General features: G+C 43.1%; 1 protein-coding gene across 2 annotated transcripts in view; it reads left to right on the top strand.

Annotated features, from left to right (window-relative positions):
• GLDC (glycine decarboxylase) overlaps positions 1-12,795 on the top strand; it is a 98,665-nt gene that overhangs the window by 83,562 nt on the left and 2,308 nt on the right. For both annotated transcript variants that reach the window (XM_067744335.1, XM_067744334.1), the window contains exons 21-23: positions 1,195-1,306; positions 9,487-9,582; positions 12,585-12,757. In XM_067744335.1, coding sequence (XP_067600436.1) covers positions 1,195-1,306; positions 9,487-9,582; positions 12,585-12,757 — 381 coding nt within the window. The remainder of the gene's footprint in view (positions 1-1,194; positions 1,307-9,486; positions 9,583-12,584; positions 12,758-12,795) is intronic.

The raw sequence follows: 12,795 nt of genomic DNA, 5'->3' as shown, positions 1-12,795 counted from the left end.
GAGCCTCCCTACAGGACTGCTAGATTCCCGCCAGGGCTCTCCATCCTCTCCTCGCTTCCCTTTGCCTCTGCTGCTGGATCTCCCTAGCCTAGCCTGCACAAAATCCTTAGGGGATTCTTCCAAAATGCACTTGCCTAGGGCCCATCCCAGAGAGAATCAAATTCAGCATATGCAGCTTAGGGCTTGGGCCGTCAAGCTGCTCAGAGACTCTGATGCCCAGGCCGAGAGGCAGTGGCTGGCTGAACCAAGTCCAGGTCCTTCCCAGCAAGGGTCTGAGGCTTGTGAGAGGTAGTCACAGCCTACCCGGCTCTACAGCACCTCCCAAGCTGCAGCCATGTGCCTTCCATTCCCTACCTTTGTTTCTGCCATTCTTCTCACTTGGAGTGTCGTCCCCTTTCTCTTTGTCTATCCAAATTCTACCCATTTTCAAGTTTCCACTCAAGTTCTAACTCTTACCCTAGGAACCCTTCTTTGACCAAAATGTGTCCTCTCCTTACTTTGGACTTCGGCGTCCCTGCCCTTTTACTTGGTGCTTTCTCATTTGCTTTACATTAGTTATGTATTAATATACATCAAGCCTCCATCATATGAGGTGTTCTGGGAAGAAAGTAGTGAGTAAAAATTGGTGCAGTCCTGGTTTTAAGCTCTTTGCTGCTAATGGCATTCACCCCATATAATCACAGGGACTTATGAACCACCAGAAAAGAATAAGATTGAACCTGGCAGTTGTTAAACATAAAGCCCTCAAATATGGACAATTGGAAGACAAACCATACAAAATGGATTCAGTGGGGATTTTGGCCAAGATCCCATGAGATTCCTGGCAATTATCAAGGCATCTCAAATTCACAATGAACAACCAAACAAAACCTCCCCCAAATGCATGTAACCTAAAAACAATTCTTTTTCTTCGGTAGATAACACAATAGTCAGCAGTTAGTTTTGCCCTGTTCTAAGCTTTGTAACTACAATAAGAAGCATAAAATTACTGTTCAAAGGAGAAAACCAAAAATTATTTCAGGCTTAGAGAGGATTGACAGATATCCTTGTTAGGATATTTCACTCATCTGCAATCCAGAGAGCGGTGGTAGGCTGATTTCCTTTGTGAGTGGGATTTATCTGGGGATACCTTTGGTTAGTGTCCATTGGGTTTCCCTGTTCTGTGGTTGATGGCTCTTTTTCCCTCTGTTGCAGATGATGGGAGGCAAGGGCCTTAAACAGGCCACAGAAATTGCTATATTAAATGCCAACTACATGGCCAAGAGATTAGAAAAACACTACAGAGTCCTTTTCCGGGGTGCAAGAGGCAAGTATGAACTTTAGTCTGTATTCACCTTGGTTTTCTTCCTTGGCCAAACGAAGTTTGACCTAGTGGATGAGGCTTTCAGAAGAGGGTGGGGAACTTCTGTTTCTTAGCACAGACCAGAGAAAAGCCTAGAGTTATTGGAAAGCTCTTCAGTTTAGTAAACAGGATATCACTATTTGCGAGGCTCTGCCATGCACTTAGTCTCTGAAGCGCAGGCCAACACGGAGCCCACACCACTGAGAGACGTATACATAAATACCACGCACTCATTACCTCCTCCAGTTCCATGGGAATGAGTGGAGTAATTCAGACTGGGCAGAGGCAGGGCAGAACAGTTGGGAGAGCCTTCTGGGAGGAGCCATTAGAGATAAGCCTGAAAGGAAGAGTAGCAGAACCCCAGTAAACAGAGATACAGGAGCAAGCCAGAGAGAAAGGAGTTGTCTGGGTGGCGGGAGTGTTGGGTGGGTTGAAGGATGGGATAGCAGGAAAGGGAGCAGATGAAGATGAGGCTGGAGAGGTAGCATGGGGCTTTGAAGGCCTTGGAAGGCTCTGGACTCTACAGTTGGGCCAGAAGGGTTTTTGAGCAGGGTAATGACAGGATTAAGAGGATGTTAATATCATTAAGACAGTAGGAGGAGATGAACATGCTGTTAGAAGTAGAATCAGGGGAGTTAGTTACTAATTAGTTGAGAGTGAAGAAATGTTAGGTAAGCCTCCCTCTTAGAGGGAGTAAGAGATGGAGGAACAAGCTCTCCCTGGAAGTGATGGGAGAGGCTGGAGCAGGTAGACTTGCAGAGATGTGGCTCTGGGCACAGGATCTGAGAGCAGGCTCTTGGAATTGGTGGGACCCAAGGAAACAGTGTTGAGAAGCCAGAGCAAAACCCCTGAAGCAGATGGCTACATGGAGTGGGTGCAGAAAAGTGGCATCTGGTGAGGGGGGCTCTGTGCCGAGGCAGCTTTAGATGCCCCCCTTCCCAACCCCCAGCATTTGTCATGGCGCCTGTCCTTCCTGCCTCTGCGCTGGCCCCACCTCCTCCCTGAGGCTGCCCTTTCCTTTCCCGGTGGCGAGAACTGCTCCTCTTGGCTCCCTCCTCCGCGGAGGATTCTCCCACTCCGTTTATCATCTGGCTGTCTCCTGCAGACCTTGAGCTCCTGCCCGGCGGAGGCTGTGGCTGCCTCGGTCCCTGGCATCGTGTCAGCACAACATGCACAGTCAGCACATGTGGGTGGTCTTACGTGACATGGAGGGACAGGCTGAAGAGCAGGTGGCTTAAAAAGACTCAGGTCTCATGAGTCTTAAAAAGCACCATTACCTTTCACAATTAGGAAGCCTTTGGTCACCTTCGAAAGCAGTTAGGGCCCAACAGTGCGGTAGATGCTAGATGGAAATGGGCTGAGAAGTAGGCTGAGGTTGGGAGAAGGGAGAAGCTTTCATGGTTTGGGGGGTTTGGTGGTGAAGGGGGACAGGAGCTGCTTCAATAGGATGCAGCTTTTTTTTTTTTTTTTTTTTTTTGCGGTACGTGGGCCTCTCACTGTTGTGGCCTCTCCCGTTGCGGAGCACAGGCTCTGGATGCAGGCTCAGCGGCCATGGCTCACGGGCCCAGCCGCTCCGCGGCATGTGGGATCCCCCCGGACCGGGGCACGAACCCGTGTCCCCTGCATCGGCAGGCGGACTCTCAACCACTGCACCACCAGGGAAGCCCAGCTTTGTTTTTAAATAAGAGAACAAGATGATTTTAAGCTGCCAGGGAAAAGGCTGTGAAGAGGGGAGAGTGAAGCTACAACAGAGGGAATAATAGGAGGGGGAGTCAAGTCACCCTGGAGGTGATGGGAGGGTGGCACTAAGAGTCAGGTGGACAGGCGGCGCATGGGCTGTGGGCACAGAATCTGAGACCAGGGAGCCACGGGTCTTGAGCTTGGGGCAGAGAGAGCAGAGAGCCGTCAGTAACCAGTGCCCAGACCCAGGGCCACGGGTACGAGGCCCCTCTTTGGCTCTTAGTGTCTCCAGCCCAGGGAAGCGTGCATCTCCACCTGTGATCTTTAATTTAAAGGCTCATCTTGCTTTGTAAATATGTATCCAAAAGGGTGGTTCTGGAGTTTGAAAATAGAAAAGAACTAAATAATCGGGAGCTCTGGTTAACAATGCTCCCCAGAGAGTAGGAAAGAAAGTTGTGGGCAATATGTCTCTAAGCAACACAATGAAATGCTTTTGTTGGGTATGAAAGAAGCTACAAGAGCTACTAATTAATTCAAATATAGCTCCTGTGCTGTGAGATGCATCCTGCTTATGTATTGGCCTTCAGGATTAGCATCAGTATTGGTTTTGTCTGATTATATAAGTCATGTACATATGCTCAACATAGAACATTTGGACAATAAAAAAGTTTGAGGAGGAAAATGTAAGTGATCCATGGTTCCATCAAGCAGACATAACCACTGAATATTTTGCTGTATTCCTTCCCACCTTACTTTTAGACAATTGAGATCATATTATAAACACAGTGTGTATCCTGTTTTTTAACTTTATTTAATATTGCGATTATTTCCCTCGTCATTAAAGGGGCTTTGAAAGTTGCTACATCGATTCTATCATATATACCATGATTTAAGTAATTGTAGGGGTCTCCCTCGCCGCCCGCCTCCTGCCCACCATGTTATTTGCTTTTGTAACAATGCTGCAATGAACATCTTTTACCTAGAGTTTTTTTTTAAACGTCCTTGACTATTTCCGCAGGTTAGAGTTGTAGAAGAGAAGTTATCTCAGAGGATCTGAATGCATTTAAGCTCTTGAAATGTATGGCCTTGTTTCCCCTCAGAGACAATAGCAATTGATTTCATTCTAAGAGCATACGAGTGACCATCGCACTAGAGCCCAGTGAGCACCAAGTGCCAGGCTGGGAAAGCAACACAAACCAAACCCCAAATGTCTTTGCCAATTTGATGGGTGAAAATCATCTTTTTGCTTTAATTTACAAGGTTTAGGGTTTTTTTCTTCTAATTGTTATTTTTTATTTAATACTTCCTTAGGATTAAGTTTATTTAACAACTTCATTGAGATAGGATTCACATACCATACACATCACCCACTGAATTTCAGTGGTTTTTAGTGTGCTCACAGAGTTGTGCGATGCAAGCCTGAGTTCTTTAGAGCAAGAACGAATGTGGTGTGGACCGCATGGGGATGCATGGCACTCCAGGAGGGGAAAGTGAATGAGCACCTGTGGCTCAGGTGCCTGCCGTGTGCTTGGCATCACGTGACTGGTTCGGGCAGAGACTGTCCCAGGAGATTCGCAACACAGAAAGATGGATGAAATTTCCATTTGTTTCCATTTTATCCAAGAATTAAATAATGAATTGTATTTCTCATCCCAAGCAGAAAGAGATTGGTGATTACAGACTTTCTTACCCAATCCCAAAGTTCATGAAACCAAAAATTGTCTCGTGTTTGGTCTGGTAAACACATTCATTATACAATCGGAGGCTTAGTATTTTAGGGCCTAAAAAAGAATGATCGCCGTACCTCCTGAGAGCCCAAAATAGAAATGTTCTTAATAAACACATTGTATTCCAAAATGTCTAATGGCAATATTAGAAGACGTTACTCATCTTAATCATATTTACCAGCTCTAAATAAGACTGGAATCACGGACGACTGTGAGGCAATAATTTTAATGAACTCCAGGCTTCCCTTTATGAACCATTTCTTTGAGAGATTTGAAAATACCAGTGAAACTTGTTGAGGCTTAGGGTTTTGTGAAACAAGGAAGTGATAGCCAAGAATTGGGATAGGGAAGCAGCAGTAGTATCTATTCTGCTAGGATAAGGAAAGGAATTACCTCAGGTAGGGTGAGGCATTTTTAAAGGAGGAACTGAAAAAATTCACAGGTGTCTGCTCTCGTGGGAGGCTAGGCTCACTGTTTGACCCAAGTAGAGTTCCCGTCAGTGGATAGGCCATTTTGTTAGTAGCCCAGTGTTTTATTTATGTTTTAATTTCTTAAATGCTTATCTCTTTTTGACCTTAGGCAAACCTAACTCTGCCTGGAAATTCCTGTCCCTGAGAGGTTTCCCGGTGGCCTTTATGGGCAGGTGGACATGGGCCTTAGAGGCTGGACCCTCACATCCCTGGCTGGGAAGTGACCTCCTGAGGCTAGAGGGGGGTGGCCCACCTACTTGACCTCATTCCCAGGGAAACAGGAGTCTTGATGCTGTTAGTTGTGGTCCCTGGGTTGCAAATGAAAAGCTTGACCGACTGTTGATTGCCCACCCAAGCTTTCTAATTAGCTAGTGAGTTCCATTCATTTCTAGGCACTCACTCTGAGGATGCAGGATAAGAAGGTTTCAGTGCCTGCTCTCAAGGAGGGTTTTGGGAAGCCTTATCTTTCTGTAGCACTTTCCCATGTCATCTTCAGCCTTGTAAGATAATTAACACATGAGGGGTTGAGAGGGGGGATGTTCCAAGCTTAGAGCCAAGCCGCTTTCTTTTTTTTTTTTTAATTGGGGTATAGTTGCTTTACAAATCTGTGTTAGTTTCTTCTGTACAGCAAAGTGAATCAGCAATACGTATATATATATCCCCTCTTTTTTGGATTTCCTTCCCATTTAGGTCAGCACAGAGCATAGAGTTCCCTGTGCTATACAAAGTTCTCATTAGTTATCAATTTTACACTTAGCAGTGTATATATGTCAATCCCAATCTCCCAATTCATCCCCCCGCTTACTCCTTAGTATCCATACGTTTGTTCTCTACGTCTGTGTCTCTATTTCTGCTTTGTAAATAAGATTGTCTATACCAGTTTTTTTCAGATTCCACATATATGTGTTAATATATGATATCTGACTTCACTCTGTATGACAGTCTGTAGGTCCATCCATGTTTCTATAAATGACCCAATTTCGATCCTTTTTATGGCTGAGTAATATTCCATTGTATATACATACCACATCTTCCTTTTTACTTTTTTTTTTTTTTTTTTTGGCGGTACGCGGGCCTCTCACTGCTATGGCCTCTCCCGCTGCAGAGCACAGGCTCCGGACGTGCAGGCTCAGCGGCCATGGCTCACAGGCCCAGCCGCTCCACGGCATGTGGGATCCTCTCGGACCGGGGCACGAACCCGTGTCCCCTGCATCGGCAGGCGGACTCTCAACCACTGCGCCACCAGGGAAGCCCCACATCTTTAACCATACGTCTGTTGATGGACATTTAGATTGCTTCCATGTCCTGGCTATTGTAAATAGTGCGGCAATGAACATTGGGGTACATATATCTTTTTGAATTAATTTTTAATCTTTTCCAGATGTATACCCAGGAGTGGAATTGCTAGATGATAGTTCTATTTTTAGTTTTTAAGGAACCTCCATACTGTTCTCCATAGTGGCTGTATCAATTTACCTTCCCACCAACAATGCATGAGGGTTCCCTTTTCTCCACACCCTCTCCAGCATTTATTGTTTGTGGATGATGGCCATTCTGACTGGTGTGAGGTGATACCTCATTGTAGTTTTGACTTGCATTTCTCTAATAATTAGTGATGTTGAGCATCTTTTCAAATGTTTGTTGACCATCTGTATATTTTCTTTGGAGAAATGTCTGTTTAGGTCTTCTGCCCATTTTCTGATTGCGTTGTTTTTTTTTGATATTGAGCTGCATGCGCTGTTTGTATATTTTGGAGATTAATCCTTTGTCAGTTGCTTCATTTGCAAATATTTTCTCCCATTCTGAGGGTTGTCTTTTCGTCTTGTTTATGGTTTCCTTTGCTGTGTAAAAGCTTTTAAGTTTCATGAGGTCCCACTTGTTTATTTTTGGTTTTATTTCCATTTCTCTAGGAGGTGGGTCAAAAAAGATCTTGCTGTGATTTATGTCATAGAGTGTTCTGCCTATGTTTTCCTCTAAGCTTTTTATAGTGTCTGGCCTTACATTTAGGTCTTTAATCCATTTTGAGTTTATTTTTGTGTATGGTGTTAGGGAGTGTTCTAATTTCATTCTCTTACATGTAGCTGTCCAGTTTTCCCAGCACCACTTATTGAAGAGGCCGTCTGTGCTCCACTGTATATTCTGGCCTCCTCTGTCATAGATTAGGTAACCACAGGTGTGTGGCTTATCTCTGGGCTTTCTATCCTGTACCACTGATCTATATTTTGTTGTTGTGCCAGTACCATACTGTCTAGAGCCAAGCCACTTTTATTTTGCTCTTCCATCATCCCCCCGACCCCTCTTCTTTCCTTGCTCCTTCAACTTACCCTTTCAGACTCTCAGCTATAGTCATGGTTAGGCCCAGAGGAAACACATACTCACTGAAAATTAAAACTTGCACTGATCAGTTTATACAATTTCTACTTCAGATTACTCTGACTCACCATATGCCATATATTTTCTCCTTAAAAACTGCAAACAAAGATGAACATCTTGGGATCTGGCCTCCAAGAACAACCAAGTTTAAATTTCACCCCTTTTCAGCCTGAAGTAGAGAGAGAGAGGAGAGAGAGAGATGCCGAAATCCCACTACAGTTTCCATTTGAACGTATTAGAATATGGACTTAGAAAATAACATCTGAACCTCATTTTGAAAATGGAGCTCTTCCCAAACCACTTGGCTGTGGCGGGGCCTCTGCAGATGAAGTCTTGCTTTAGCAGCACTGGGCTGGGCTTGGCTTGATGCGGCCTTTCAGCTATTACTGAACCTCTGCTTGAAAGACTGTGCTGTCTGCCCGCCAGCAAGAGAGACTCCTCCCCACCGTGTGTCCATCTCCTCCTCTCCTCCTGATGGCTGAGTGTTCTTCAGAGCAGTGAGCTCCATTAGCCGCCTTCTTCGAGTCATTGTCATGGTACTGGGATGGCTGCCAGAGCCTCAGAAAAGAAAGGTCGAAGCTTGAGGTTGGGCTCCCCAAATGGGGTAGTGTCATAGGGCATTTAGCATTCCTGAAATTAATAGTTGATGAGGATTTAAATAATGTCATGATTTTCCCCCTGAACATTCCAGCTGGTCATTCCTTTTAGGCACTTTTTTTTTTGGTCTAAGTTTATCTACCTCTGAATACACCTTTCTAGTTTTGAACCACACTCCTCACAATTGAATCCTCATCACGGTTAGAAAGCTTGTTTTAAAAATATGCAGTGACAGTATATTCAAAGTCTCATACTTTTGTTTTCAAACAAAGCCAATCCCTTCATATGTATTCATCACACAAGAAACAGAGCAGTTCACAAACTAGATCTTCAGGGGCTGTTAATGACTGGAGCTTTTCTTCTCAGGCTTGAGGAGTTATGTCAGCTCCAAGTATCTGTAAGTAGATTCACTGTTTGCTGAGGGTCAGGGTAGGGGGTTAAGAAGGAGTACGTTATTTTCACCTGAGTAGATACTTTCCTTGAAGGAAATTCATCAGTTGTGTGGGCCATGGAATTTGGGAAGCTCCCGGGAATGTTGTTCTATTTAAGAAAATGCTGACTTACTCCGTGGTTTATTCTAGATGTTGGATGGGTGGTCAACAAGTCATGCTGGGGAGATGGCAGCCTGAGGCTAGAGAGGCAATTGGTTTACAAATTAGAACAAAGTGAACTGACCCCCACAAGACTTCGGCCTCATCAGCTCCTTGCCACTTGTGGTGTGCTGTTTGACAGCCCTTATTTCTAATTCTCAGCCTGAAGCCTGAAAGCAAAACCTCAAAAGCCCCTTTGAAGAATCAAATAAAATTCTGTGTCTTATGGATATTTGTTTAGTATGTATTTACACACACACACAGAAGGAACCGTTATTTGATGTTGGGAGCAATGTTGTTGAAAAGGGTGTCAATGTACCTTTAACTCTAGAAATATTTTATATAAAAGGATCAGGCCCAGGATGACATGTTTAACTGTCGCAAGTAGATTTTAGGTCCTTTGAGTAGAAATGGTCTCATCCCCTGGGATCTCAGCAAGTCTTCCAGCTACTGTTCCACCTCCCACCAGCCTCCTGGCTCATGGGTGTGTTGAGCACTGAGGATGGGACATATTGGCCCAACATGTTAACAATTTTTATATGTAATAAGAGCAGATGAAATCTTTGTTGTCAACTATAAACTTACCAAATGCCCATGGTTTCTTGGTCCTCAATGATATGCATTAAAAAGCTGGTTTATTTGTTCATTTGCTTGGGTAAAACAACAAGCTGATGTTAATCTTGAGCTAAAATAATCTTCCTCAACAGGTTATGTGGCTCATGAGTTTATTTTGGATACAAGACCCTTCAAAAAGTCTGCAAATATTGAGGCCGTCGATGTGGCCAAGAGGCTTCAGGATTATGGTGAGTGGTCTCCCGGGAGTGACCCCTTGTAGGGGAACTTGGGTTTTTGACATTCATGTAGCTGCCCATGTTGGCTATGGACCACAGACTGACTGTGCAGGTACCATAGTAAACTGATCCACAGGCTAAATGGGGATCTGGGGGCTGTGGACAGAGAAAAAACTTTGCCCATGACTCCATCGGTACCATCCTTCAAAAGATATTAAATCACGCATCTTGAATCCATCAGCAGCTAGGTAAAGAAGACTTTATAGTTAACAAAGTTAAAAATCCCAGAGAAAATGATTGCTGCTCTCTGCCCATGTTTCTGGTAAATCCTTCCACCTATCCTACTCCTGGTAAACAGAGAGGTCCATGAAAGTGAAGGAAGTGAAGCAGGCATCCTGTAGGAGTGTTAGAAAGATGAGTGGCATTTGAGTTTTACAGCCACCTCAGTCGTGGCATAGCTGTTTCAGCTGCTCATAGAGATGAAGGAATAGGTGCACCTTGTTTTCCCAGAGATGATGTGATTTTTCTGTGAAGTCTTTTATCTGTGTGTTCTTAGTGGATGTTCACTCAGCACAGCCGTTATTAAAATACATTTTCTTAGTGACATTATTAATAACATCACAGAACCTTCAATTCTCAGCAAGGCTAAGTTGGGGAAAACTTTGCCTTTTGATGGATGTGGAGTCCTATCTGAATTTTAAGATGATTTGAATGACTTCTTTTAATAAGGAATGTAAAATCTTTAATAATTTAATAGTTTTACTATCGTATCATAACGGGAGTCCCACGTGTGTGACTCATTTCTCTTGTGAATGATCTTATTATGTAGAGTTACACTGAAAATAAATGGGAAAACCAGAGAGCTTTCATTAATGAAATTAGCCATTACCTCAAAATCTCCTGTTGGCTGCTCCTATGACCTGACTTAACTTCTCAGGCAATGGCTGAGTGATGGCTGATTCAGGTTAAGACTTCCCTTCTGTGATGTGTGGTCTGTATCCCACATCTGACTGCAGCAGCATTTGCAGGGAGTGAGGTGGGGGATGGAGGTAGGAGGGAAGTGGTATTTGAAGTCACTGCCCAGTATTTCCAAGTTCTGCTCTATCTACAACCTTGATATTTTGATGTTTGATAGAGTGATGGCTATGCTTGCCCTAAGCCCAGAACTGTCCAGGTGCCTGGCACATAGGAGGCACTCAGAACAATTGTGCTTAATAAGTGAGAGAATGAATGAATGGCTAAGTAAAAAAAACAACAGTGAAAATGACAACACAGATTCTGGGTCTAAATCACCTACTGAATCAGAATTACTGATTACACTAGGGGTGAGGCCTAGTAATCTGTGTTTACAAGCACTTGGATGAGTCCTATCAGGTGAGTTGTGGGTGGGGCATGCTGCCATATGGCAGAGATTTCTAAACTTAACCTGATTCTGATATGAGTTTTTAAAGGCTCATACCTTGGATTTCCTGAATCAGGGTTAAAATCCAGGAATCCGTGTTTCCATGACAACTCAGATGGTTCCAGATATGGGAACCACTACAGCAGAAAATACTGGGCTGAATTTGCTCACACATGGAATTGAGGTCAGACTTAATGGGTAATGAGATCAGCTTGTTGTTTAAAAAAGAAATCCCTTTCTGATTTGGGTGACACAGTTGTAGGCATTTGTCAAAATTCATTGAATTGTACACTTAAGATCTGTGTATTTTGCAATAAGTAAACTATCACAAAAATATGGGGACAGATACTGAATTCAGATATTGAATTCTAGCTAATAATATGCATGCTGAAGTGTTTAAGGGGGAAGTGTACTGATGACTGCAACATGCTTGGAAATGCATCAAAACTAAGGTGGATGCCTTAGATATGTGATAGGAATAGATGACTAGATAGATATGTGATAAAGCAAACAGAGCATCATTGTAGATTCTAGGTAGAAGGTATATGGGTGTTCACTCTACAGTCCTTTCAACTTATTGGTATATTTGAACAATTTTATAATGAAATGTTGAGAAGACAATCCCTTAAAGAATGCAGGCATGACTCTATAAAGCATTCCACGTAATGATGCACACCAGAATTGGGAACCATTGCCCTCCAGGGCCAACTTAGTTGACAGAAATATCAACCTGGGAGCTGTTCACCTTTTAAAGTTTCATAGGAAAAAGTGTAAGAATTGGGAAAAAGTTTTTGGCTTTTGTCCAGGAAATCTCTCTCTTGACCATGTGTCTTGTCGATTGATCTTAACATGTGAAAGCTTTTGGAAACATAGAAATACCTTCAGCCTGTATTCAGTGTAAAGGTGAAGACTTTCTACATCCTGGGCAGGCCTCAGTTTCCTCATCTGTAAAATATGAACAGTAACACTCACCCCAGGCTTCTTAATGCTTGTTACCTCATTATTTAACTTTTGGTAGGCTACAATATTTTAATTTCTCTTAACCTAAAGTATTACATGAACATTATAAAAGGATTCTAAAACACAAAGTGAAATAAAAACCCTAGTCTCATTTTCTGGCAATAACCCTGTTAGAATTTTAGTATTTATTCTTCAAAGCAGCTTCCCTCATAAAATATACATACATACATACATATATAAAGTGTATGTGTATATATACATATACACACATATATAAATGTGTATATATATAAATACTTTGCCATTTTTAAAATAGAAATGAGACAATATCATTAGGTAGCTTGCCTTTTTCACTTAAGTTGGGTAAACATTCAAAAATATTAACTAATATACATTTAAATACTAAGAATGGTTGCATATTTATTGTATGGAAGCCCAGTAAAATTTGCCTAACCAATCCTCTATTGTTGGATGTTAGGTTATTTCCTAAGCTTTTCTTCCATAAATAGTGCTAAAATGAATCCCTAGATATATACGGTAGCAAATTTATCAGATTATTTTCCTTGGGATAAACTATAAGATGGGGAGGGTCTCTTCTTCCCAATTGGGGAGGTCAAAGTTAGTGACACAAGTTCCCCCATCTCTTTTGCAGGATTTCATGCCCCTACCATGTCCTGGCCAGTGGCAGGCACTCTCATGATTGAGCCCACTGAGTCGGAAGACAAGGCAGAGCTGGATAGGTTCTGCGATGCCATGATCAGCATTCGGCAGGAAATCGCCGACATTGAGGAGGGCCGCATCGACCCTAGGGTCAATCCACTGAAGGTACGTAGGCACTGGTACTTTATCTAAAATATCCCAGA

The sequence above is a fragment of the Pseudorca crassidens genome, chromosome 7 (assembly GCF_039906515.1).
Source record: "Pseudorca crassidens isolate mPseCra1 chromosome 7, mPseCra1.hap1, whole genome shotgun sequence".
NCBI lineage: Eukaryota > Metazoa > Chordata > Mammalia > Artiodactyla > Delphinidae > Pseudorca > Pseudorca crassidens.
This window is presented reverse-complemented; position numbering and strand designations above follow the sequence as displayed.